This window comes from Pinus tabuliformis, chromosome 1_2 (assembly GCF_031772625.1).
Source record: "Pinus tabuliformis cultivar Carrire ecotype Pingquan chromosome 1_2, CPIR1, whole genome shotgun sequence".
NCBI classification, from domain to species: domain Eukaryota; kingdom Viridiplantae; phylum Streptophyta; class Pinopsida; order Pinales; family Pinaceae; genus Pinus; species Pinus tabuliformis.
The window spans coordinates 294,598,568-294,622,330 of record NC_142298.1 but is presented as its reverse complement, the minus strand read 5'-3'; the positions used below and the strand labels follow the sequence as shown (position 1 = coordinate 294,622,330).

Genomic DNA, 23,763 nt, shown 5'->3' with positions numbered 1-23,763 from the left:
AAGGCAACTCGTTTTCCTCATTTGGACACCAATTTGCATCATGCATTTTCATATATAGATTCTTTTGTTCATGTGAAGGAAAGAGAGAGATAACAGATCGACTTTATGGGCAAGTTGAAGTTCTTTGACGCTGACCAAAATCTCTAAGGCACAACTAACCAAATTTCTGAGGCTATCTTAGCTGGACAAATTTATCACAGTTTGACCAAGTTTGACCTAGGTTTGGTTACTGGCCAATTTGACATTATCTGACTGGATAGTTCAAAATGTATCTCTTGTTGAATTGGACTATTTATCTAAGAAAAGGTTGTTGGGTTTTTTCCTTAGGGTTTTCCTAGGATAAAGTTTGCGTCTCTTGTGTTTCATTGTCTCGTCATGATTCTACTGCCATTATTGTCTTTATTGTTGAAGATTTTCTATGTATAATTGCTTAATGACAAAGTGACACAAGATAAATAATGAAGAAATCATTGGAAGTAATTATCAGTCTAGGAAATCTTGAAAAATCAACACAGGGGGCAGTGGATTATAGTCTAGACTATGTTTAGGGGAATGGAGTCAGGTTGAATGGCTATACAGACTCAGAGTGGGTAGAATATGTTCATGACCAAAAAAGCACTTCCTAGTGTTGTTTCAGGTTGGGTTCAACAATTATGTCATCATTCAATCAAACGCAAATGTCAGTAGCACTGAGTTCTGCTGAGGCAGAGTATATGGCAGCGAGTCAAGCTAGTTGTAAGGCCATTTGGCTTCGCAAGATGTTAGTGGGCTTATTTGGTCAATAGTTGAGGCCTGCCATGATTCATTGCAATAATCATAGTTGCATCAAACTCATGGAGAATTCAGTTTTTCGTGACAGGTCAAAACACATAGGGATCAAAAACCACTTCATCCGTGACTATGATCAAAAGGGGTAGTGCAACTTGAGTATATATCCACTGACGAGCAAGTAGCCAACATTCTCACAAAATCTTTGCTAGGAGGCATGCATATCTAATTTAGAAACAAAATGGGAGTGGTGAGAAACACTTTCCTTGGTAAGAGGGAGTGTTAGAAAAAGTGTACCAAGGACAAGTGTTCCTAAGGCTTGGTGTCTAGCCTAGGAAAAAGTGTCCTAACATGACCCCCTTGACTTAACTTTATGAGAAATAAATTTAAAGTGACTTTATGAGACATAAAGTCATAAAGTGACTTTTTGAGTTAATTAATGAAAAGAGTTGGAGATAAAGTGACTTATGGGTCAATGAGAGATTAAATCCCCACCCTTGATCTCAATGGCTAAGATCTAATCTCAGCCATTAGATCTTAGGGTTAGGTCTCTCTTCATTATGAGAGAACAAAAAGGAAACTCAAGGGAGGGAAAGGCACCATTTGCATGCATTCTTCATGAGCTTTGGAGAAGAGGAGAAAAGAAGGCTGAGAGAGCAAGTACAGCAGCAGGTACAAGGAGAGGGCACACATTTCTCAAGGCCGAGCAGGGCACAGAAATCAAAGTACTCTCGAGTCTATCTATAGTTTGTACCCAGCACAAGCGCAATTTGAAAAGGGCAGTAGCATGAATTTTGAGTGTGGTCAGAGCTGCTTTCAGGGCACAAAAATTGAGGTAAGCTGGGCGTGAATTTCAGAGCAGGAACTGTGCATTTATTGCACTGTCAATGCACATTTTTCGAGGCTGTCAGAGCACAGATTTTGGGTCTGTCAGAGCACAGATTTCACGGATGTCAATGCACTGAAGTCGAGGCAGTTGGCATGATTTTTGAGGGGATGCGACAGCGCATTAATTGCTGTCAGACAGTACAGCAGTGGCACAAATTTCTGAATGACAGGCATGAAATTCAAGGAACTATCAGGCACAAACTTTGAGGAGCAGCTACAGCAGAAATTTCTAAGAATTCTGGGAATGAATTCAAGGAGATAAGTTGACTGTGTTGTTGCATTTAATGCTGTAGAATTTCTCTTAAGGAAATAATAAATACCTATCTCTCTCACTGATTTACCCTTTGGGGTTTTTCCAGGGTCTATTGACCAAAATTCCTAGTGTAAAAGTTTGTGTGACTTTGTATTTTTCTCAGCAAAGACTAAACAGTAGAGTAGGCTGATGTGTTTCAGTGTTTTGTAATATTCATGTTTATGACAGCAATGAGCGAAGCATGCGTGTTGGGCATTAAACATGATGTGAATGCACTAAACATGAAACCAGTTTGGGTCTAGACAAAACTTTCTACACTCCCTGTTTTCTTTAGAACTAGGATCTAGCACAAATGATTGGCCAAAGTTATATGCCCTACCTAGTCTTCTTCGATTAGCAATTGATAAAGGTCTTCACCATCTTCAGAAGATGGGGGATTCAAAACTAACAATCGATTTGATGATTACCATTCCATTACATGAGCTTTCAGTCACTAATGGATCAGATTCAATCCTAAAGGGAGTGCATGGCTTTTGTCTCTTACAAGCATGTCTATTGTGAGCATAAGATGGTGGCATAAAATTTTAACAATGATAAAAGGATTGGGTACAGCTGCAGATAGGAATGCTGAATTTATGAGTATATAGAGGGAGTCTTAACTAAGCACCCTCCTTCTCCATTATGATTTCTCATCACGGATGAGGACCTCTCCTCAGTTTTCTTTTAATGCTAATGAATGATGGAAATTCACTGGGTAATGACTATAATGTATTGAGTTTTTTCGAAATATATTAATGATATGGGATTGTATAAAAGCTATCAATTATTTGGGGTGACATCATGCACAAATATAAATATTAACAGTTACCGAGCCTCAGGTTCATTTTTCATTCTTTGAACTAGGAGGCTGAATGTAATACTAATTGTATGACTAGAAATATAATATTTACACTTTTTTCCCTAGGAAAAAAATGGCTCTAAAATATATAGCAGATGACTGATATTGCTGAAAACCCAGCTCGTTTGAACAGGTCAGCCAGAAATGTGTCAATTGGGGTTATCTCGGGTGGTTGAGTGGAATGGTTATTATCTTCCCCACCCAAGTTCAAATCCCCACTAGTGACATGATGAGCATTGTTGTAATGCCTTTGTGCCTATGAATATTATTGTATTGGCTTCGTGCCTTGTGAACTTTTAAGTGAGTATACTTGTGGGCTGGCCTGGTACAAGCGACCTCAGCCTAGCTCTCGGGCTGAGAAGGAGGCTGTAAAATATCATCTACACCTATGGAGAAAAGGCTGAAATGTTCAGCCAAAGCTGACTCAAAATCAGCGAATGAGTTGGTTTACAGGCAACTAATGGAAAGTTTGATTTATCATACAACCACTAGGCCATATCCTAATTTTATAGTCAGCTACACACCCAGGTTTATGAAAGACACTAACATGGAACATTGGACAGCAGCAAAAAGGATTTCGAGATATACTAAGGGTACAATAGATTTTGGATTCTTAGATGGAAAAAGTGAAGGACTTCAGTTGACTATCTACTTGGAATCTAACTGGGCTGAGTTAGTTGATGACTGGAAATCAATAACCAGTTATGTGTCCAATCTTGGAACAGGTGTCGTTTCATAGGTTAGCAATAAAGAACATGATGTTCACTTTCTTCTTTGAGGCACAGTACAGTGCAGCAGTAAAAGGAGCACTTGAGGCAGGTTGGCATAAATGAATACTTGCAGATATCATACTTGAATAAACCATGTCATCAGTGCTTTTCTGAGACAATTGATGCGTTCTCAAATTAGAAAAGAATCCACTATTTCATGACTGCACCAAACACATTGATGTACATTATCATTTCACCATACAGCTTGTAGAGGATGAACTTTGAAGAGGTTGAACTTCAATATAGTACCAAACAAGAGATACCTCCAGACAACTTCACCAAGCCACTTGGTGCAGATAACGTTGCCAAATTTATAGATAAGCTTGGTGTATCTCCCAGAATGATCATTAAGGGAGGAAGTTAGTCTAATTATTAAATAATGGTCATTCATTAGAGTTTAAAATTGTGAAAATTTTATCACTGCAGCAACTGATTTACTTTTCCTACTTATTCCACCATAAGTTATTCATGAAATCACTTCAATAAACATAAATAAATACTGCTGCAGATATCACACCGTAATATAGAAACAAACATATGCACAAAAAACAACACATTGACACAGATATTTTGGACTAATGTCCCCAGAAAAACCCAATGTGGGAAAACGGGTGCAGCAAGGGAGGATTTTATTATTCAGCAATTTTCTAGTACAACAGGGTGCCAAACCGGCTTACCCACAGATAGACAAATTCTCCAGCACTTCTTTTGAACCCAGCATCAGCCCTACTGACCTCTGTGTGCCCTGAAACCCTCTGCGTCAACCTATTGAGACTCTACACAACCTGTCTGGCCTTCTACGTCACTCCTGCAGCATCTGCGTGGATGACGTAGGCCCTGCTGGCTCTACGCAGTCTCTGCTGGCTCTGTGTGGCTCCCTCTAGCCCTGCGTCTGCCTCTTTTGCCTCTGCACTGATCTCCCGTATCTCTGTTCTGTACTTGCTGCCTCCTGACTGCTCACCAGACCACTGGTTCAATTTCTCAGCTAACCCCGCTCGGAAATTGAACTGATTGGTCTCCCTCAGTGTGTTCTCCAAGTGACCCTCAAGCCTCCTCTTATACTTTTCTCGTTGGCAAATCAACGGCCGAGATTAAGTCCCTAATCAACAACTAAGATTAGATCTGGTTTGATCCATGACTTTTGGACCATTCTAACACAGTTTCATATTAATTCACATTAATATTTTATTTTCCCTAAGTTTAGACTTAGGGATTACATTAAAAATATTAATTATTTTAATATTTCCCAAAGTGTTTAGAATCTGCCCAAACCCTTTATGGGTATTGGAGATCTCATGTGCCTTAGCCTCTCCACCAAGTTTCGTGGCTATAGCACATCCTATGCTACCCCAAATCAACACTCCCTCTTAGCAAGGACTGTGCTCTGGCAATACTCCTCACTGAGCATCACCCTGATCATCTAGCATCGGTTCCTGTGCTGATGCTAAGCCTTCCTGCCCAACATCCTCTGCATTGTTGTATCCTGTACTGTTGCCCATTGCTCTGCCACTATTGCATCTGTACGAAAACTCCCTCTGCACCTGTGTTGTTGCTGGTCCTTCCTCCCAACACTGCAACTCCCTCTTCATTTGTACACACATTTCTACTTCTGAAAGGGGTTCTTTAACATCCCCATCTTTTCCCTGAAGTAGTCAAATTTTGACTTTCTAAGGGCCTTGGTGAGGATACCTGCCACCTATTCTCCTATAGGAGTGTAGCTCAACTATACAGCCCCTTGTTGGACACAGTTTCTGACAAAGTGACATCGGATATCAATATGCTTCGACCTATCATGAAACACTGGATTCTCAGAGAGTTTGATGCAACTCTAATTATCACACATGATCCTGGTCCCCTCCATATTTCTTTTTAATAGGTTCACCAACAGTTTTCTAAGCCATATGGCCTCACACGAAGCTGTGCTTGCCGCCATATATTCTACCTCATATGAGCTCAAAGCCACGAACTTCTGATTCCTACTGCACCAGGAGATCATTCCTGATCCAATGTTGAAACAGTACCCAGAGGTACTTTTCTGATCCACTAAACTTCCTACCCAATCTGCATCAGTAAATGCACTCAACCTGATATCCTTCCCATTGGCGTACAAGAGCCCATAATCAATTGTTCCCTGTAAATACCTGAGAACGTGTTTTGTTGTTGCCCAGTGTGCCCTTTTTGGTTCCACCATGAACTGGCTGAGGGTGTTGATAGTGTAGCAAATATTTGGCTTAGTATTGACCAGATACGTCAGAGACCCTATGACCTGCCGGTATAGGGTGTGATCAACATCCTTGTCTCCTGATGCATCAATCTTCTTCCAGTTGGTGATCATTGGCATAGCCATAGGTCTATAGTCTCCCATCCCGAATCTTTTTAGGATTTTTGTAGCATACCTTCCTTGCCCAAGGAAGATTTCTCCTTTCTGCTGCCAAACTCCCATCCCTAGGAAGTAGTGCATTCATCCCAGATCCTTCATATCGAACTTTGTGGCTAGATTCTTCTTGCAGTCCTCAATGAGTCTGGATGATCCTGTCAAAAAGAGATCATCCACATATAATACTAAAATAAGCGACTTGTTCTCTACAACCAGATAGTAGAGATTCGGATCCGCGTCACTCTTGACAAACCCCATCTTCTGCAAGTCGCCATCTATTCGACCATACCATGCTCTCAATGCCTGCTTCAGCCCATACAAGGCTTTATTCAGTTTGAATACATGGGACTTCTTCTCATGAGTTTCAAAGCCCTCTGGTTGTTCAATGTATATCTCTTCTTCTATTACCCTGTTCAAAAATGTCGTCTTGACATCCATCTGATGGATCTCCCATCCCATCTGGGCTACAAGAGATATCACGATCCTAATAGATGTATACTTGGCTACCGAGGCGAAGGTTTCCTCATAGTCAATCCCTTCATTTTGAGCATACCCCTTAGCCACAAACCTAGCCTTGTATTTCTCAACACTCTCATCCGCAGCATATTTGATCTTGTAGATCCATCTCGAACCTACCACAGATCTGTCTTGAGGTCTTGACACCACCTCCTAGACATCGTTTACCATGATGGAGTTATACTCCTCTACCATCGCATCTAGCCAGACCTGATGCTGAGCTGCCTCCTTGAAACTGGCAGGCTCTCCATCCTGAGCTACTAACGCCTGATATCTTTCTGGCAGTTTTTGCTCTCTCTTACTATTCCTTGGCTCATCGATGAAGTTCTTTACATCATGCAGAATCTGACGAAGTTCCCTGCTAGTTCTTCCTCTGCCAGCAGGGGCTTCTGTTCACTCCTCATCCTGAGAATCTTCCTGACCTGAGGAAGAATTCTTCACTTCTGTTGGTGGAAGAGGCATGACCAACGGATCCTCTTTCGACTGCTCCTCGGAAGGCATTCTGCGAGATCTTCTGAAAGCTCTGTCCTCCATGAATTTTACATCTCATCATACTACTACCTGCGTGCTCCCTGGAAGATAGATTCTGTATGCTTAGCGTTCTAGCTATATCCCACCAGATATCCTTTTTCGCAGTCTGATCCAGCTTATGCAGCAATATGCTAAACTCCCAAATATCCTAAAATGACTGACTTCAGGTGTCTTCCCCGTGAAGACTTTCTCTGGAGTAATCTTGGCCAATGCCCAATGAGGAGTCTTGTTTTGAACATAGACAGTTGTGTTGCATGCTTCCGCCCATAGGAATTTTGGCATATCGTGATCATACAGCATGGCCCTAGCTGCTTCTACAATAGTCTTGTTCTTTTTTTCTGCTACCCCATTCTGCTCTGGATTGTAGGGAATTGTCCACTCTCTTCTAATGCCCTCCTTAGTGCAATAATCAATGAAGTCCTTATCAACATACTCTCCACCATTATCTGAGTGCAAAACTTTTATTTTCTTCCAGTCAGATTCTCCACCAGAGCCTTGAACTCCTTGAATCGACAGAAAACCTCATCCTTGTTTTTCAGAAAATAAATCCAAGTTTTCCTCGAGTGGTCATCAATGAAGGTAAGGAAATAATCGGCACCACTGAGAGCTTTGACAGACATAGGTCCGCAGATATCTGAGTGTATCAATCCTAGTACACTCTTGGCCTTGTGTTTGCTCCTAGGAAATGTCTCCTTAGCATACTTTCCTAGAACACATCCCTTGCATACATCATCTCGTTCCATACTCAGATCCGGAACTCCTATTACAGTGCTCCTGAGAATTCTCAGAGCTCCATGGTGCAAGTGACCCATCCTTCTGTGCCATAGTTTGTTCAAGTCCTTGTCCCCATCACTGCCTATTAGTGCCATTGGTGATTCTAATTGTAATCTATACAACCAATTACTTTTGATCCTGATTTGCACTTTCTTTTTCCAGCTTGGGTTTTTGACGTATACCTTTTCTTTGATGAAGTAGACATCATAGCCCTTGCCTTGTAGTTGTGACACGGAAAGTAATTTCATCCCCAATCCTAGTACATGCAGTACATTTGTCACACGAAACCGCTCTCCCGATTCTGTCTGAAAAACTATGGTACCCTTCCCTACTAGAGTATCAGTACACTTTGCCTTGTTCCCCATGGTGATCTGAAAGTTCATCTTCTCTTCTCGGTATTCTGATAAACACTCCCTGATTCCCGTCATATGCCACGAGGCTCCACTGTCTATATACCATAATTCTGATGATGCAACACTAATCATGCACGCCACTTCTTCTTCCAGCCTAGAAGCCAACATAGAGAAATCGAAGTCTCTTTCTCTTGTGCAATCTTCTTGAAATCTGCGTAAGTCCCCTGAGGTGGATGCCTCTGCATCATGGTCTCGACCCATAACTGATTTTCCCTTTCTGTCTCTGATTACTTGCTTTGATACCATGTGAAAATTCTATCACTGCAGCAACTGATTTACTTTTCCTACTTATTCCACCATAAGTTATTCATGAAATCACTTCAATAAACGTTAAAATAAATTATCACACCGTAATACAGAAACAAACATATGCACAAGAATCAACACATTGACACAGATATTTTGGACTTATGTCCCCAGAAAAACCCAATGTGGGAAAACAGGTGCAGCAAGGGAGGATTTTATTATTTAGCAGTTTTCTAGTACAATAGGGTGCCAAACTAGCTTACCTATAGATAGACAAATTCTCCAGCACTTCTTCTGAACCCAGCGTCAGCCCTGCTGACCTCTGCGTGCCCTAAAACCCTCTGCATGAGCCTATTGGGACTCTGCGCAGCCTCTCTAGCCTTTTGTGTCACTCATGCAGCCTCTGCATGGATGACATAGGCCCTGCTGGCTCTCTGCAGTCTTTGCTACCTCTGCGTGGCTCCCTCTGGCCCTGCGTCTGCCTCTTCTGCCTCCGCGTTGATCTCCCGTCTCTTTGTTCCGTACTTGCTACCTCCTGACTGCTCACCAAACCACTGGTTTAATTTCTCAGCTAACCCCGCTCCAGAAATTGAACTGACTAGTCTCCCTCAGTGTGTTCTCCAAGTGACCCTCAAGCCTCCTCTTATACTTTTCTTGTTGGCAAATCAACAGCGGAAATTAAGTCCCTAATCAACGGCTAAGATTAGATCTAGCTTGATCCATGACTTTTGGACCATTCTAACACATTTTCATATTAATTCACATTAATATTTTATTTTCCCTAAGTCTTCTAACACATTTTCATATTAATTCACATTAATATTTTATTTTCCCTAAGTTTAGACTAAGGGATAACATTAAAAATATTGATTATTTTAAAATTTGCCAAACTGTTTAGAATCTGCCCAAACCCTTTATGGGTATTGGAAATCTCATGTGCCTTAGCCTCTCCACCAAGTTTCGTGGCTAGAGCACATCTGATGCTACCCCAAATCAACAACAATTTAGTTTACATGAATAGTAAAGTATGTACTTTATAGTTAGTAATGAATAAACAAGAGCACATCCGATGCTACCCCAAATCAACAACAATTTAGTTTACGTGAATAGTAAAGTATGTACTTTATAGTTAGTAATGAATAAACAAGAGGTCATTTAACTTCTCTCTCTTTTCCATTTGTATGTATGTAAGAAAAAAATACGTGTAATTGATGAAATATAGTTTGGAGGTTTTATCTCACATATGTTCTGTTTTCTCTCTGCTCAACTGTGTATAATCTGATAGCATTCATAGATTTATCCTAAAACATAAAACTCAAATTAACTCATTAATTATGAAGTAGAGGAGTTTTAAAATTTCCATCCAAAGCAAGTACCTATTTTATTGTATTCTTTTCCATCTAATGCATTTCCCGAGAAAACCCTCTAGGTGCTTCCCCTAATTCAGGAAATGGTACCCAAGGTAAACTGGATTCTGTAAAAGCTTGAAGCTTCATCAACAATATACTCATTCAGAGCTCAACTTGTCACTTGCAAGAATTGAACATGTGTAGGGAGGATAACACTGCTCTCAACCACCTGAGCTAGACCCAAGTGACACCTATTTTATTGCATTTACCATACAAAATGATAAAAATTTAAAAAGAAGATAGTTGCAAATTTGGTTTTGATCAGTATGCAATGTTATTATTTATTTTTTTGGGTGAGCTGTAATAGTTTTCCTTTGCTCTTCACGTAATTGTCTCATAGATACAAGTTAGGAGTATATACAATCTTGATACTCCTTATTAACTTAAAGTGACAAGATACAACTGACCTAAGTTGATAATAGACCAAAGCCTTTTGAACCAAAAATAAATCCTATCAGAAAGCAAAGTTCTATGTATTTTGGCTAACCTGTCTTTTTATGTCCATCCATCTCCTTCTTCCATCCATAGCCAACACTGTCACAGTTGTAGACTCAATGTATAAATCTCTCTCATGGCTATCATCTGCCCACTGAATAGACTTTGGGCAGCAAAACTGATCTTTGATGCTCAACTTTCCTGCCGTCAAAGAACTCAAGCTTTAAGTTCATGTATTTCAATATAAGGTTTTCCACATTTTCTCAATATATACCAACATTCAAAATATACTAACTTGTAACTGAGAATATTTATATGCAAGTTTGACAAACATGGCTTTTAGTTCTCAAGTTCAAAACCCATGTCACAGGAGTTGTAAATTATGCAAGTCTCTTCCAAGAAGCCATACACTTCATAGACTGCCGGGAAACATAAAATAGTCAGACTGTAAAACTTCTCTAATCGTACTTTCTTTAAAAAAAATCTTTCTTGTATTAAGAGAAGTATTTACAAAACAAAAAATGGACAGAAGCATATATACAAGCTGATGAATATCCTCTAGCTCAGCGCTAGTAGAACAGAAATGAAATCTGAATATGTTGATGACCTTAAATTTTTAGAATCCTTGACAAGCAGATGACCTTTAGCTCCTTTAGCTAACAACTGCATTCATATCTTCCTACCAGACATACCAAAAAGATTGACAGATATCAACCTTATAACAGATTACTTGCATCATACTCTCCAAATAACGGAGAAAGAAGTGATTCAAGAAAAGCATGGCCCACAGGTATAATATAACGTGAGCCTCTGTGTAATGTTCCCATCATTTTGAGCATCAAGTGTACTTTTGCAAATTTTGGCATTTTCGTAATTCTGGTAAAAAGGTGGCAAAAAGGTAATTTTGGTATTTTGTATTCTGGCAAAAAGGTGGCAAACAGGTCAACTCAATAACAAATTAAAAGGAAATTTCTAGAAGCTGCTCAACGAAGAATTATAAAAGGAGGTAGGAGCTCATTTGTGCATCATCCTAAAATACCATTTCTAATTGCAGCTGAAGTAGAACTCAAGCAAGTTCAACCAGAGGGTTTCAAGGGAGATCCTCAACCCAGTTTTGGCAGATTTAATTGCTACCCTAGCTGGTCCCCAATTTCAGTGGAATTCCCTGCCACCCTAGGTGGGTTTCTGCTTGCCAGATTATGAGTGAACTTCTTGCAGGGTTCTGGTGCTAATTTCTTTAATTGCTGGAAGAGCACACTTGCAGAGGGGCCAAATTCTGAGTGGGTTCCCCTCAGGAGGACGAAGTGTTGATGGCCAAAAACCCACAGAAAACCCAAGTGCATTTTCCAGAAATTTGTGATGGGGATAAGCACAGTTTGAGGAAGGCCGAGTTGCTATTTTGGCAGGGTTGTGGTCCTTTCAGGAGGGCTGAGTGGCACTGTCATCTACAGCAAACAATTGTTCCAGGTTTTCTCACTCCAAGCATTGTAAAGGATAAATTTTCCAGCTAATAGAATGGTGGTGTTATTTTGGAGTAAAATTTCTGTGTAATTTCAGTAGCTGTTGCAAAGAATTTCTGCCTGTTCACTATCTATATGAAGAAATTTCTGAGTGTGTTTGCTGTAGCTTTCTTAAGTATGTGACAGAGTTGCATGCCATCTGTTTGTCAAAAAAAATTCTATGAAAAGGGTTTGGAATTTTGAAGAACAATTGTGCATTTTAATTCTTGGGACATTACAGTCTCCTGAGTCCTAACAGCAATGCTCGCCAATGATGTTGTCCCTGGAACAAAACTAAGTGCTGATCCTGAATAAACTTCCAACATCTCTCAGCAATCATGCAGTCTGAAGGAATATCTTTCATTGTCTCTGGATGAACACACTCAACACAATGACCACTGATGAGCCCACTCTTGGCCAGACGAGCTTTAGATGGAAACCCTAATAAATAATGATCAGGACAAAGAGACCAAATCAAACTTTGGATCCTGTCAGAAGCTGTCCATTGGGCATCAAAGACTAGAGACAAGAGATGCTTCCAAAGAAAATGTGAGTCGATCTTTTAAAGTCATAAAACTAAAGCTCCTTCCCAAGCTTTCATCCCCAAACTCACCACCAAGGTCCCCTAATATCCATCTCATATAGCTCCTCAAAAGGGACCAGACCCATAGTTTCTATAATGACCAACTTATCACAAGACAAGATAGCCTCATGACATGTCAGCAAACTCAACTTTCCAAGTTCATAGTTCAAGTGTCCAAATGCTTGTCCAACAAAAGATACCCTTCCTACTTAGCTTTTGAGTCAAGAACCGTGGAATCTCATCAACACACTGACCCCAAAGTATCCAACTGCAAATGAAGCACCAAGACAAGTTCCATCCCACATGTCTACTTGAAATGTTCCACTGAACCAACGCAGTAATAACCTTCCAGACCTCCCGCATGCCCTTCCATAGGACCCATAAACTATCAACAAGTGAGGCAAAGAGATCATATCACATAATCCAAATGAACCCTAAACCCTCATGACTGAAACCTATACCACAATAAAGTCTATGTCAATATGCTCTAATCCTTATCACAATTGTGGAAGCAACAGTAAACATGACACTTTTTGACACTAATCCTAGAAACTACGATATATAGAGCACTGATATCTCTATTGTTCACTTCTTCAAACACTCTAATCGTGGTCACAATGCTGAATGTGAATGTCTTTTCCTTTCTGGTTAATAGAGCAAAATCAATAGTACCATTCTCTTACACTTCACATATTCTAACTATGGTTTCCAGACTGAATGCAAATGGTCCCTCCCCCTGCAAATGGGATTAAGTGATAGCACTAGTGGTTATTATTTTGGGTTTATCAACTATTGAAAGATGAAGGGGAAACCACACTTACCTTCTATCATTGCCAACATGATGGTGCTATCTAGTATCACCCTTTGCATGTCACACTGTGAACATAAGGGCTATGACTTTGCATTTGATCAAGCAATTGTGACCACTTAATGGTAGCTAGGTCGATAGGTCAATGGTTACTACAATTAATGGGGAATACCGATATGCACATATATAGGACCTAGGTAAGTCGATACAAAGTATAATAGGATGATCTTTGACAAGCTATATAAAATGTGAACATACTTTTAACCTACTTGATCACATTCATGATTGTGACCTTGATTCAAAGCTCTTGCCACAAGTCAAAGCCCCTCACATTCAAAACTGCAAGTATTAGTATAAAGGTTTACCTCTATTCATAGACTACAAACTAACCCACCTAGACTTGGATCAATGGGTATCCCCATATGATAAAAGGGTTCCTTCCATATGAATGAGTACACTATGGATTTACATATTTCAAACAATAGAAGCCACATTCCTTTGATCACATTTGTGAGAATGAATATAAAGGGCCCTAGCTCCCCTTGCATCAACAATTGCAATTGCAAATTACTATGGTTTGGACCAAGACACTAGCATACTTGCGAGAAATACACAAATGATTAAGTGTACCTCTATAATTGGTAAGAAAATTGCACTTGCAATTGAACTAAAGTAACTTCAATAACTATTACCCTCATTTCAACATGGGTACTTATATGCGCATGTTCATTTTTGGCAACACCATTTTAATCCCAAAGGATGCAAATCAAAATCCTTGTACGTCATGTGGAGGCTATGTACTATGCTATCCTAGGCCCAAGGTTGCACGAAACGGGGAAACAGGTACGAGTTTCCAAAACGGGAAGCGATACGAAACGCGACCTCCCCAAATTTTGGAAACGGGGAAACGCGAATATATATATATATATATATATATTAGGACATTTAAGAAATATGTGCAATCATAAAGCATATATGATACATTCTAATTTATTACATTATGATAAAATTGTCAATTGTCAATGCATAAACTATAAGTATCTAAATTTACATCACATTTACTCATGAATAATCACAAAATGAAAGTAGAAATATCCAAAATCAGCCACGAGAAATTTCTAATTTTTTGTCTCGTGCTTGATTGGGAGTCTCCTCCTACATAGTCGAATGATCTTAGTGCTCTTGATTAAATACAAGTTTCATACCCTAGTACCCTACATTCTCGTGAGTATTGGCAGTCTCCCCTGCATAGAGGGCTTTGTTCTCTCGATTAAATACAAGTTCCATACCCTAGTACATGATAAAATCCAATGGAAACATTGCAATCCCCCCAATCCTGAAATCCTGAAAAACAAATAAGTCCGTTGGATTTTGAGTGAGATCTAAAATTCTACTTTCTCCATATGAAATCCAATGAGGGCGAAACCACTCTCAAACATCCTGAGTCATTTCATGGTAATGTTAAAAATTTAAGTAAAAGGATGAAAATGAAAAATAAAGGAGAATATCACTTTTACTTTAAGAATTTAACATTACCATGAACTGCATATCAACACTAGGGCAAAAGTTCACTTTTATAACTTTAGACAAGGATCTGAAAGCAACTAGATGTCACTAGGCTAACGTAAGAATAGATTAGAAAACAAATAAATTAAAAAAATTAAAAAAACACAAGTAAATACTGAAACGTGGGCCGTACGGCCCTGAAACGCGTTTCAGGCCGTACTAGCCACGTTTCAGTTTCGTGAAACGTGGCAGTACGGCCTGAAACGCGTTTTAGGGCCGTACCAAACGTGTTTCAGCGTTTCATACTCGTTTCCATACGGAAATGCCCTCCTACCCCACGTTTCCTGCAACATAGCCTAGGCCTATTGTGGCCGGCCAAGGCCAATCTTGCTAAGTACATGCTCTCAATTCTCCTTGTCCTAGATGGGATTGGAGGATCTTTTGGAATTCGTGCTTTAGAGGAACCATTGGTTTTTATCGGGGTCATTGCACATTGTAGGGCTAGTCCTAACTATATCGCATGCAAGTCTATGTCATTCCTACTTGGTTATTTTTATTGAGTTTATATGCATTCTCTAGCCATGGTATATTCATCATGTCTCTATTCTTAACATGGAAATATCACATTTTCCAACATTTCATGCTTCCCAAGGCAGTTTTCAAATCCAAATGCACATTGTCATGGGGTTAAAAATCAACAAAGGCTTAAATTGCTCAACATATTATATACTTAAGATGTCACGTCGAATTTTTCAAAAAATTCAAAGCAATAGGGACATATCCTCAGTCAAAGGGGGCTATCCTCATTTTCTGGCACATAGGGGATTACATGAGGGAATATGAGGTCAAATCTAGGTCAAAGGAGACATGAAAGGTATCAAAAGGCATCTACTAATTTTTTGCAAGACAACCCACGTCCAAGAATTGGCAAATCAAGTGAGGCATTGGAGATCTACACTTGGGGCCATCTTTGTAAGGGATCGACCACATATGTGAGGACTAGGAGAGCCTTTCAAGTTAATTAAAGTGAACAATGGACCAAGTCGAGGATGGAAAACATTAATTTACTCAAAGTGAATACCAAGTCATTAAGTGAAAAGTAAAAAGCATCTTAAATCAAGCATTTGGACCAAGTCAACTTCACGCCAGGAAAGTGAACATTGGACTTCATTTAGCCATTAGACGATTGCTTCAAGCCAATTCAACCTCATTTCACTCATTCCAACCTCAATTCAAGTGAAATTGAAAATCAAGCGAGCAAGTCAAGCCTCTTAGAGCTAGTTGTTTGGCATTTGTAGTGAAATTGGCCCCCCTTTGTGGGAAGATTCTCTTGTAAAAATGTTGCCTTTCATTGTAAGACTTACTCTCCAGGTTGTGGATGACAAGTCAAATCATTATTTTGGGGATGGGTTTCAAACTAGTTGTTAAAAGCATAATTATATAAGATTAGTCCCTCACTTTATTTGTGTGTTGTGCAAATGTGAGATCATTATGCCATAATAAGAACCTCATTTGTGTGTTGTGAAAATGTGAGATCATTATGTTGTGATAAGAACTTCATTTAGTACAAACAACTTGTCTTGTCGATTGTCTATATTATTCTCTCTCCATGGCTTTATTAGATATTGTGCTTCTATAAGAATTTTTGTAGGTTATTCCAAGTTACACAATTCCACTGGACTAATCCATTGAGGGACTAAATAGTCACAAGGAGGGAAAAGGCTATATTGTTAATTTAAACTCTTATCAGCTCTGATTTAATTTCACTTTAGCAATTTAACAATACCTAGATAAACATTTTACCAAATAAATTTCAAAATTGTTGATAACTAAATACATTGATAATTAATAGGTAAATTTGAAGTGAAAATAAGTGAGAAATCAATGATAGGTACAACAGAATAATTCACCCACAAAACCCTTCTGAAAAATTTATTAACTTAAAAAATAAGGTTTGACCCACAAAGAAATACATAGAAAATTATTGTTGATAAGAAGACATGTAACTCGCCCTCTTACTAAGAAATTTGACCTGAGAAAACCCCTCAATGCCTGAGAAATTCAACCTCAACAAAACTTGGCCTTCCTATTCAAGATCGATCTATACAACCCTCCTTAACGTAACACGTGAGTCACAACTGTCTTGTCGCACATGTGGAATGTTTGTGCCCTTCCTCGCTCGCACGTGTGGCCTATGGCTCGATTCCTTGTTGCTCAGCCTCCTTCCTCCAATTCGACCTGTAGATTTCCTCCCAAAATCTCCTTAGCGTCCTCCTGAATCTACTTGGTCAAGTCAAGCATTCTCACTTGCCAAATTACTCGTTCAAGCACTCAACAATGATTGTGTGTCTTACCATATTACCTTAGGGTCAATTTATAACTTCATTAAGGCCTAGATAGACAACTAGGAATAAACTGTTGAGTTACTAAAGATAAGTCACCTAAATTAAGTAACTTACTTTTTTTAGGCCATACTTTTCCTAAACATAAGAAAGAAGTTATAAATAGCTTACATGTCATGCATGTCTCATGTCTCATGCAACCTTCATGCATACCTTGCATGTCGCATGCAAACGTCATGCATGCTTTGCATGTCACATGCAACCCTCATGCAAACCTCATGCATGCTGCATGTCACATGCAACCCTCATGCAAACCTTGCATGCCACATGCAAGCTCCTAAAGAGGCAAAACAAGATCTTTCTAACTAAGACACCAAGCTAGAAGACCTTCCACAGCTACAAAATTCAGCATAAGTTGCTAGGCCTCACTTCATCCTTGTTGAGGTGAGGGTGTTTAAAGTCTCGTTGTTGCACTAACCCTTATAGTGTGTTTCTCCTCGACAGAAAAAAGCTCTCTTAATCTCATAGTTAATCCATTGGTCAGATGTATTTCACAAGAAAATACTCCCAGTTGGAATTGCGTATCGTTGAAAATCTTACACAAGAGTCGGGACGACAAGTCCAAGACTCCAAACTCATTTCTTGTCCAAAATTCTATTTATTGACATTCAAAAAATCATAAATTAAAAATCCTGCTGGATTTTTAGTGGGATCTAAAATTCTACTTTCTCCCTTTGAAATCCATTGAGGTTGTATTCTGCTAGACTGGGTGGAATCTAATATTCTACTTTCTCCATATGAAATCCAATGAGGTTGGAACTACACTCAAACATCCTGAAATGATTAATGGTAGTGCTAAAACTTTAACTTCCACTTTACAAATTTCACATTATCATTAATTGCATTACGTTAGTAGGGCCAAAAGGCTCAATATTAGGCTGCCCTGGTCATGAATTTGTTTATTTATGTGCATATCATGGGCCCTTAATCACATTATGTTTGATCGGTTGTTTCATATTGTTAAAATTGGCAACTAGGGCCAAACTCCACATTGGTCATCTTATTTATGACAGCGGATATTTTTCTTAGATTCCTCTCTCTGAGAGGTGTAGGATTGATCTAAAGAACATCCAATTCTAATATGTACAAATGATGTTATTAATTTATTTTGATTATGGACAAATTGCCAAGGTCGGCCAACAAACTCATGTAGGCTCAGAAGCCCAACAGTCGCGTCTATTCATCATCAACTTTGCATATAAATAGAAGGTGACTTAGCCTCATTTGGACACACTCATATTCGCACATCTCCCCCTCCTCATTGATTGGGTACAGATTTCTGGGCAGCAACTCTATCCACACGTGCGAAGGAAAAGAAGGATAAAATTCTATTTTGGACGTAGACGATGTTTGACCGAATTTCCAGATTGCTGATTTGACTGTGTTGACCATGCATTGACCACCTTTGACTATGTTTTTGTAAGGGCTATCTCTGTTTGGGCAGGCTGCATTTCTGGGCACAGAAATCGAGGCAAATCGTTGACTGTTTGACCAGCGTTGACTGTGGTTAGGGTTGACCACAGGGGGACCGTTTGACCAGACTTTGACTGGGCTGAATTTGACTGTTTTGAAAGCTGATTCATCTTGTTGTTTGGAGGCCGAAGTTGACTAAAGTTTACTGAATTGTTGAGGGTCAAATCTTCCCTGTTGACCAGCGTTGACTTTTCTGGTTAGGGCTTTTTTGCTGCTATTAAAAATAAATTGTACTATCTCTCTCTCTGCTGAACTATTGAAGACTAAAGAAGAATTGATCAATGGTTTCTCCACATTGGGGATTGTCCCTGGCTGGTGCCGCATCTTGTGTCCTCTTTTCTTGGCTTGTTTTCTACTGTTTATGTTTATGTTTTATCTTCATTTTACTATCATGTTGATGTGATTGCTGAACTAGATATTGATATTGGACTAATAAAGAAATGGAAGTAAATTGCTCTAAAGCATACATAGAGCATACCATTGTTGCCTAAAATTAATTTTTAATACATATCAAACCAATCAGTTTGGTGCAGTGTTACTTGGGAGCGGGAGCGAAAGCGGGGAGCGGGAGCGAAAACGGGAGCGGGAGCGACATTTTCAGAAGCCATGATATGCTTTTCCGTATGGACCCGTGGGTCGTATGGTCGAGACATACACATTAGCACGTGGGCAAAAACCTAGCATGATCTCTACCTCATTCATTATGGCAATCACCTAGTTCTTGAGCACATGTTGCTCTACTACATCATGACAAAGAACCCTTGCATGTCCCAACCCTGATGAGCAATGAAATGACTTATCCTTAAGGGGTAATACAATTGTTATACATCATTCAAAGCAAGCACTAACCCTTTGAGCTACGAGCAGTAATACAAAGAAAAATCAAGAAACAAACAAAAGGCGCACAAGAGGGGTGGAAAAATAGTTGGAGAACGAAAAGACCCCTTTTTGGTGCCCCAAGTGGATTTTGGGGACCACATAGAACCATCATGAAAGAAGAAAGATATTAGGGTCCGTGAGGAAACCCTAACACAAAGAGATGCCATGTAGGAAGCAAGATGCCCAAGTTCATGACGAACTCTAGGAGAAGAAAGGCAGAGAGCAACATCTAGAATGTCCATGGAGAGAGAGCTCTTGCATGATGATAAGGTTTGCTCTTATGATGCAACGATTTATTATAAACCTTAGACAAGAACATGATATTGAAGATGACAATGGTTATTATGGCTCTTGTTGTAATGTTACAATTTCTACCCTAGTAAAAGACATGGAGAGTGGAGTTAGTGATTTGCATGATTTTGGACCCTAGATTGGAGCCTAGTTCTTTTGGGATGTGAGGAAGAGGTAAGATGATTGAGAGACTAACTTAATGAGTCTTGAGCTTGGTACAATGCCCTGCTTAGAAGAAGACTCAATTATTCCATCCTTGATTTTTCCATGGGGGTATTGGTGCATGAAAGTGTTGAAGACCTAAGGTTTGAAGACTCAAAACCTAGGATGGACATGTATAATTAGAGACTAGTGGTAGAATTATCTTTGTAGAAATGGAAATATGATACATTTGTTTTCCAATGTAAGTGAGTTGTAGCTGAGTTAGAGTGTGTATCTTTCATGTTGTTATGTCCATCAAGTCTAATAGTCCCATCTCTATATAATGGCACACATTGTGATGTATTTGGCTGAGCAAGTGTGTGCAGGCTTAGGCCTGAATTAATAAATGTTTTGTTGTGTTAAACTTTGTGTTTTCTATTTTGGTATCAAAGACAAGTTGTCGAGATCTAGAGAGCTTCAAATCTGAGACCAAGAAGGCTGAGATCTGAAATGTCTAATCCAAATCCGAATTGTTAGTGTGGGCATCGTTGCTATGTAAAGAATGTTGTGGACGGATTGGTGTGTAGATATCTGAGTTGACGTGATTGTTGAGTCGTTGTGCTTGTGTTGAATTTGTTGAACGCGACACTCAAATCGTTCGATTGATTGATCTATGTGATGGCAATGAGGCAGTGACCTTCATCATTATATATATATAAACAATTATTTTTTTTCCAAATGTTGCAGGAAATGAAGCTCATAGATAAATTGCTCAATGGAGCGGTAACCTAGGTCGAAGAACAATTGGAAGAGCAAGATGAAACTGAGTATGCAAAGAATAATGAGGATTTGGTAGAGGATTGAGATGAAGAAATGGAGGAAACTCTCAATAGAAAGGAAAATGAAAAGAATTCAAATTATGATGATTTAGTGAATCTCATGAATGTTTCTCAGTGTGTAGATATTAGCAACAACCAGGAAGAAGCGACAAAGTTTAAAGAAGAATTAAAATTCCTTGAAGCATGGCTTGAAACACCATGTTTTCATGAAGTCAACATAGAAGTTGCAACAATGAATGTTGAAGACAACACAGATGATGTAGAAACTGAAGAAGTTAATGGAATTTTCATGTATTAGTGTCCTGAAGAGATTAAACATTATTATGGATTGATGTGGGAGTTGTTCAATGAACAAAAAACTATTAATGATGAAAATGAACTTGTTGAAGAGGGAGTTGAAATGGATTGGCATCATCCTAGTTGCAATAAGAAGCAATATCCAGAGTTCATAATTGGAGTAGAAAGAAGACTAAACAGGTTGAAAGCGTTGAGTTTGGAGCAACAAGTCCACGAAGAAATTTCATCAATATGTTGAAGCAAAGAAAGTCAAAATGAAATATTTGAGTCATAATTGTAAACCTAGTTGAGACTTAGACTAGCAGGCATTGTTATGTATTGTAGCAAATCCATTTCTCCATTAAGTGGGGATGTTAGAACTTAGAATAATGTAGAAATGGAAATGTGACACGTTTGTTGAGTTGTCTTCTTAGTCGTCAAGAAATGTTCTAGATCTATGTGAGTTACGACGTGTACTTCTAGAAGTCATTTTTTCCAATGTAAGTGAGTTGTAGCTGAGTCAAAGTGTGTATCTTTCATGTTGTTATATCCATCAAGTCTAATGATCCCATCATTATATAATGGGACACATTGTGATGTATTTGGGTGGGCAAGGGTGTGTAGGCTTCAGCCTAAATTAATAAAGTGTTCTGTTGTGTTAAACTATGTGTTTTCTATTTGCCTTGCCATGTACCTATGTGATGCAACATGGCTAGCGTTTGTAAACCTCAAAGAAAACAAGCATGCTAGTGTGGGGTGCTTGTGTGATACAAGCTTTGTGTATGCACTAAGGAAGATCTGAAAAAATTTCAACCCCCACTTCGGTTATCAATTTTTTTTATCACTCCATGCATTTAGTTTTAAATCCAAGCATGATAAAAATTCTAAAATCTGGAAATGACAATATTTTTCTGAAAACACAAATTTAGAGATTTCACAACTACTGAAATTGCATAAATAAAACACAGCAAAATTATGACAACCACACAGAAAATAATATAGTGATTTTTGGTCAATGTGACCCTGGAATAACCCTCTACAACTCTTGTAGAAAACCAGTTTGAGAGCTCTTCTTTATCCCCGAAAATGTTTTTACAGAGAAACTGAAATACACCGTAAAAATTCCAACAACCACAAATTACAACTTATCTCGATTTTTCTGCTTGCACTCCGCCGCGAAAATCGTGCCAATCAGCAAACAACAAAAACAAAAATTTTCCAGCAATAAAACAACATTAAATGTTGTATGGACAGCCTCGAAAAACGTGCACAGAACTTGTTGTACAAACTATCCTAACCATTTAGATTTCAACAGTATCGCTGCCTCAAAATTCATGCCCAAATCTTCCTCGAAATTTGTGCTCTTTTTGCATTCCCTCTTCCTCGATTTCTGTGTTGTCCCTCTTCCTCAATATCTGTGCCTTTTTCCTGCTGTATGGTTTGGCCTTGGGATGCATGCCAATAAATGTTGTTGCCCATATTTGTTGAAATGTCTTCTTGCTGCTCTCCTTCACTTCCTCACTACTCAGAAATTTTCTCTTTGCTCTCTCTTCTCTTTCTCTCAAATGCTCATGAAAAAATGAATGATCTTTTCCTCTTCTCTTCTCCTTTTACTGTCTAAATGACCTCTTGGGTTACTCTAAGATCTAATGGCTGAGATTCATTTAGATGTAGGAATGAGAATAAATGTGCATTTAATTCACACTTCTATTTTTTAACTCACCCACTTAGCCTTTTATTTCCATAGTCACTTTTTCACTTTCTAATTCTTCATTGACTTTAATAAAGTCATCTTTAAATTACAATGTAACTTTACCACTTATAAAATCACTTTTAAATTAAATTGACTTTACCATTTATAAAGTCATTGTTTTCCAATTGACTTTACCATTTATAAAGTCATTGTTTTCCAATGTAAGTGAGTTGTAGTTGAGTTAGAGTGTGTATCTTTCATGTTGTTATGTCCATCAAGTCTAATGGTCCCATCGTTATATAATGGCACACATTGTGATGTATTTGGGTGAGCAAGTGTGTGCAGGCTTAGGCCTGAATTAATAAATGTTTCGTTGTGTTAAACTTTGTGTTTTCTATTTTGGTATCGGAGACAAGTTGTCGAGATCTAGAGAGCTTCAGATCTGAGACCAAGAAGGCTGAGATCTGAAATGTCTGATCCAGATCCGGATTGTTAGTGTGGGCGTCTTTGCTATGTAAAGAATGTTGTGGACGGATTGGTGTGTGGAGATCTGAGTTGACGTGATTGTAGAGTTGTTGTGCTTGTGTTGAATTTGTTGAACGCGACACTCAAATCGTTCGATTGATTGATCTATGTGATGGCAATGAGGCAATGACCTTCATCATTATATATATAAACAATTTTTTTTTTCCAAATGTTGCAGGAAATGAAGCTCATAGATAAATTGCTCAATGGAGCGCTAACCTAGGTCGAAGAACAATTGGAAGAGCAAGATGAAACTCCATGATAAAAATTCTAAAATCTGGAAATGACAATATTTTTCTCAAAACACAAATTTAGAGATTTCACAACTACTGAAATTGCATAAATAAAACACAGCAAAATTATGACAGCCACACAGAAAATAACACAGTGATTTTTGGTCAATGTGACTCTGGAAAAACCCTCTACAACTTTTGGAGAAAACCAGTTTGAGAGCTCTTCTTTATTCCTAAAAATGCTTTTACAGAGAAACTGAAATACACAGTGAAAATTCCAGCAACCACAAATTACAACTTATCTCGATTTTTGTGCTTGCACTCTGCCGCGAAAATC

General features: G+C 38.8%; 1 protein-coding gene across 3 annotated transcripts in view; it reads right to left on the bottom strand.

The window, feature by feature from the left end:
• LOC149205501 (phosphatidylinositol deacylase) overlaps positions 1-23,763 on the bottom strand; it is a 301,939-nt gene that overhangs the window by 166,009 nt on the left and 112,167 nt on the right. For all 3 annotated transcript variants that reach the window (XM_089395083.1, XM_089395085.1, XM_089395082.1), the window contains exon 7: positions 10,331-10,479. In XM_089395083.1, the coding sequence (XP_089251209.1) occupies positions 10,331-10,479 (149 nt within the window). The remainder of the gene's footprint in view (positions 1-10,330; positions 10,480-23,763) is intronic.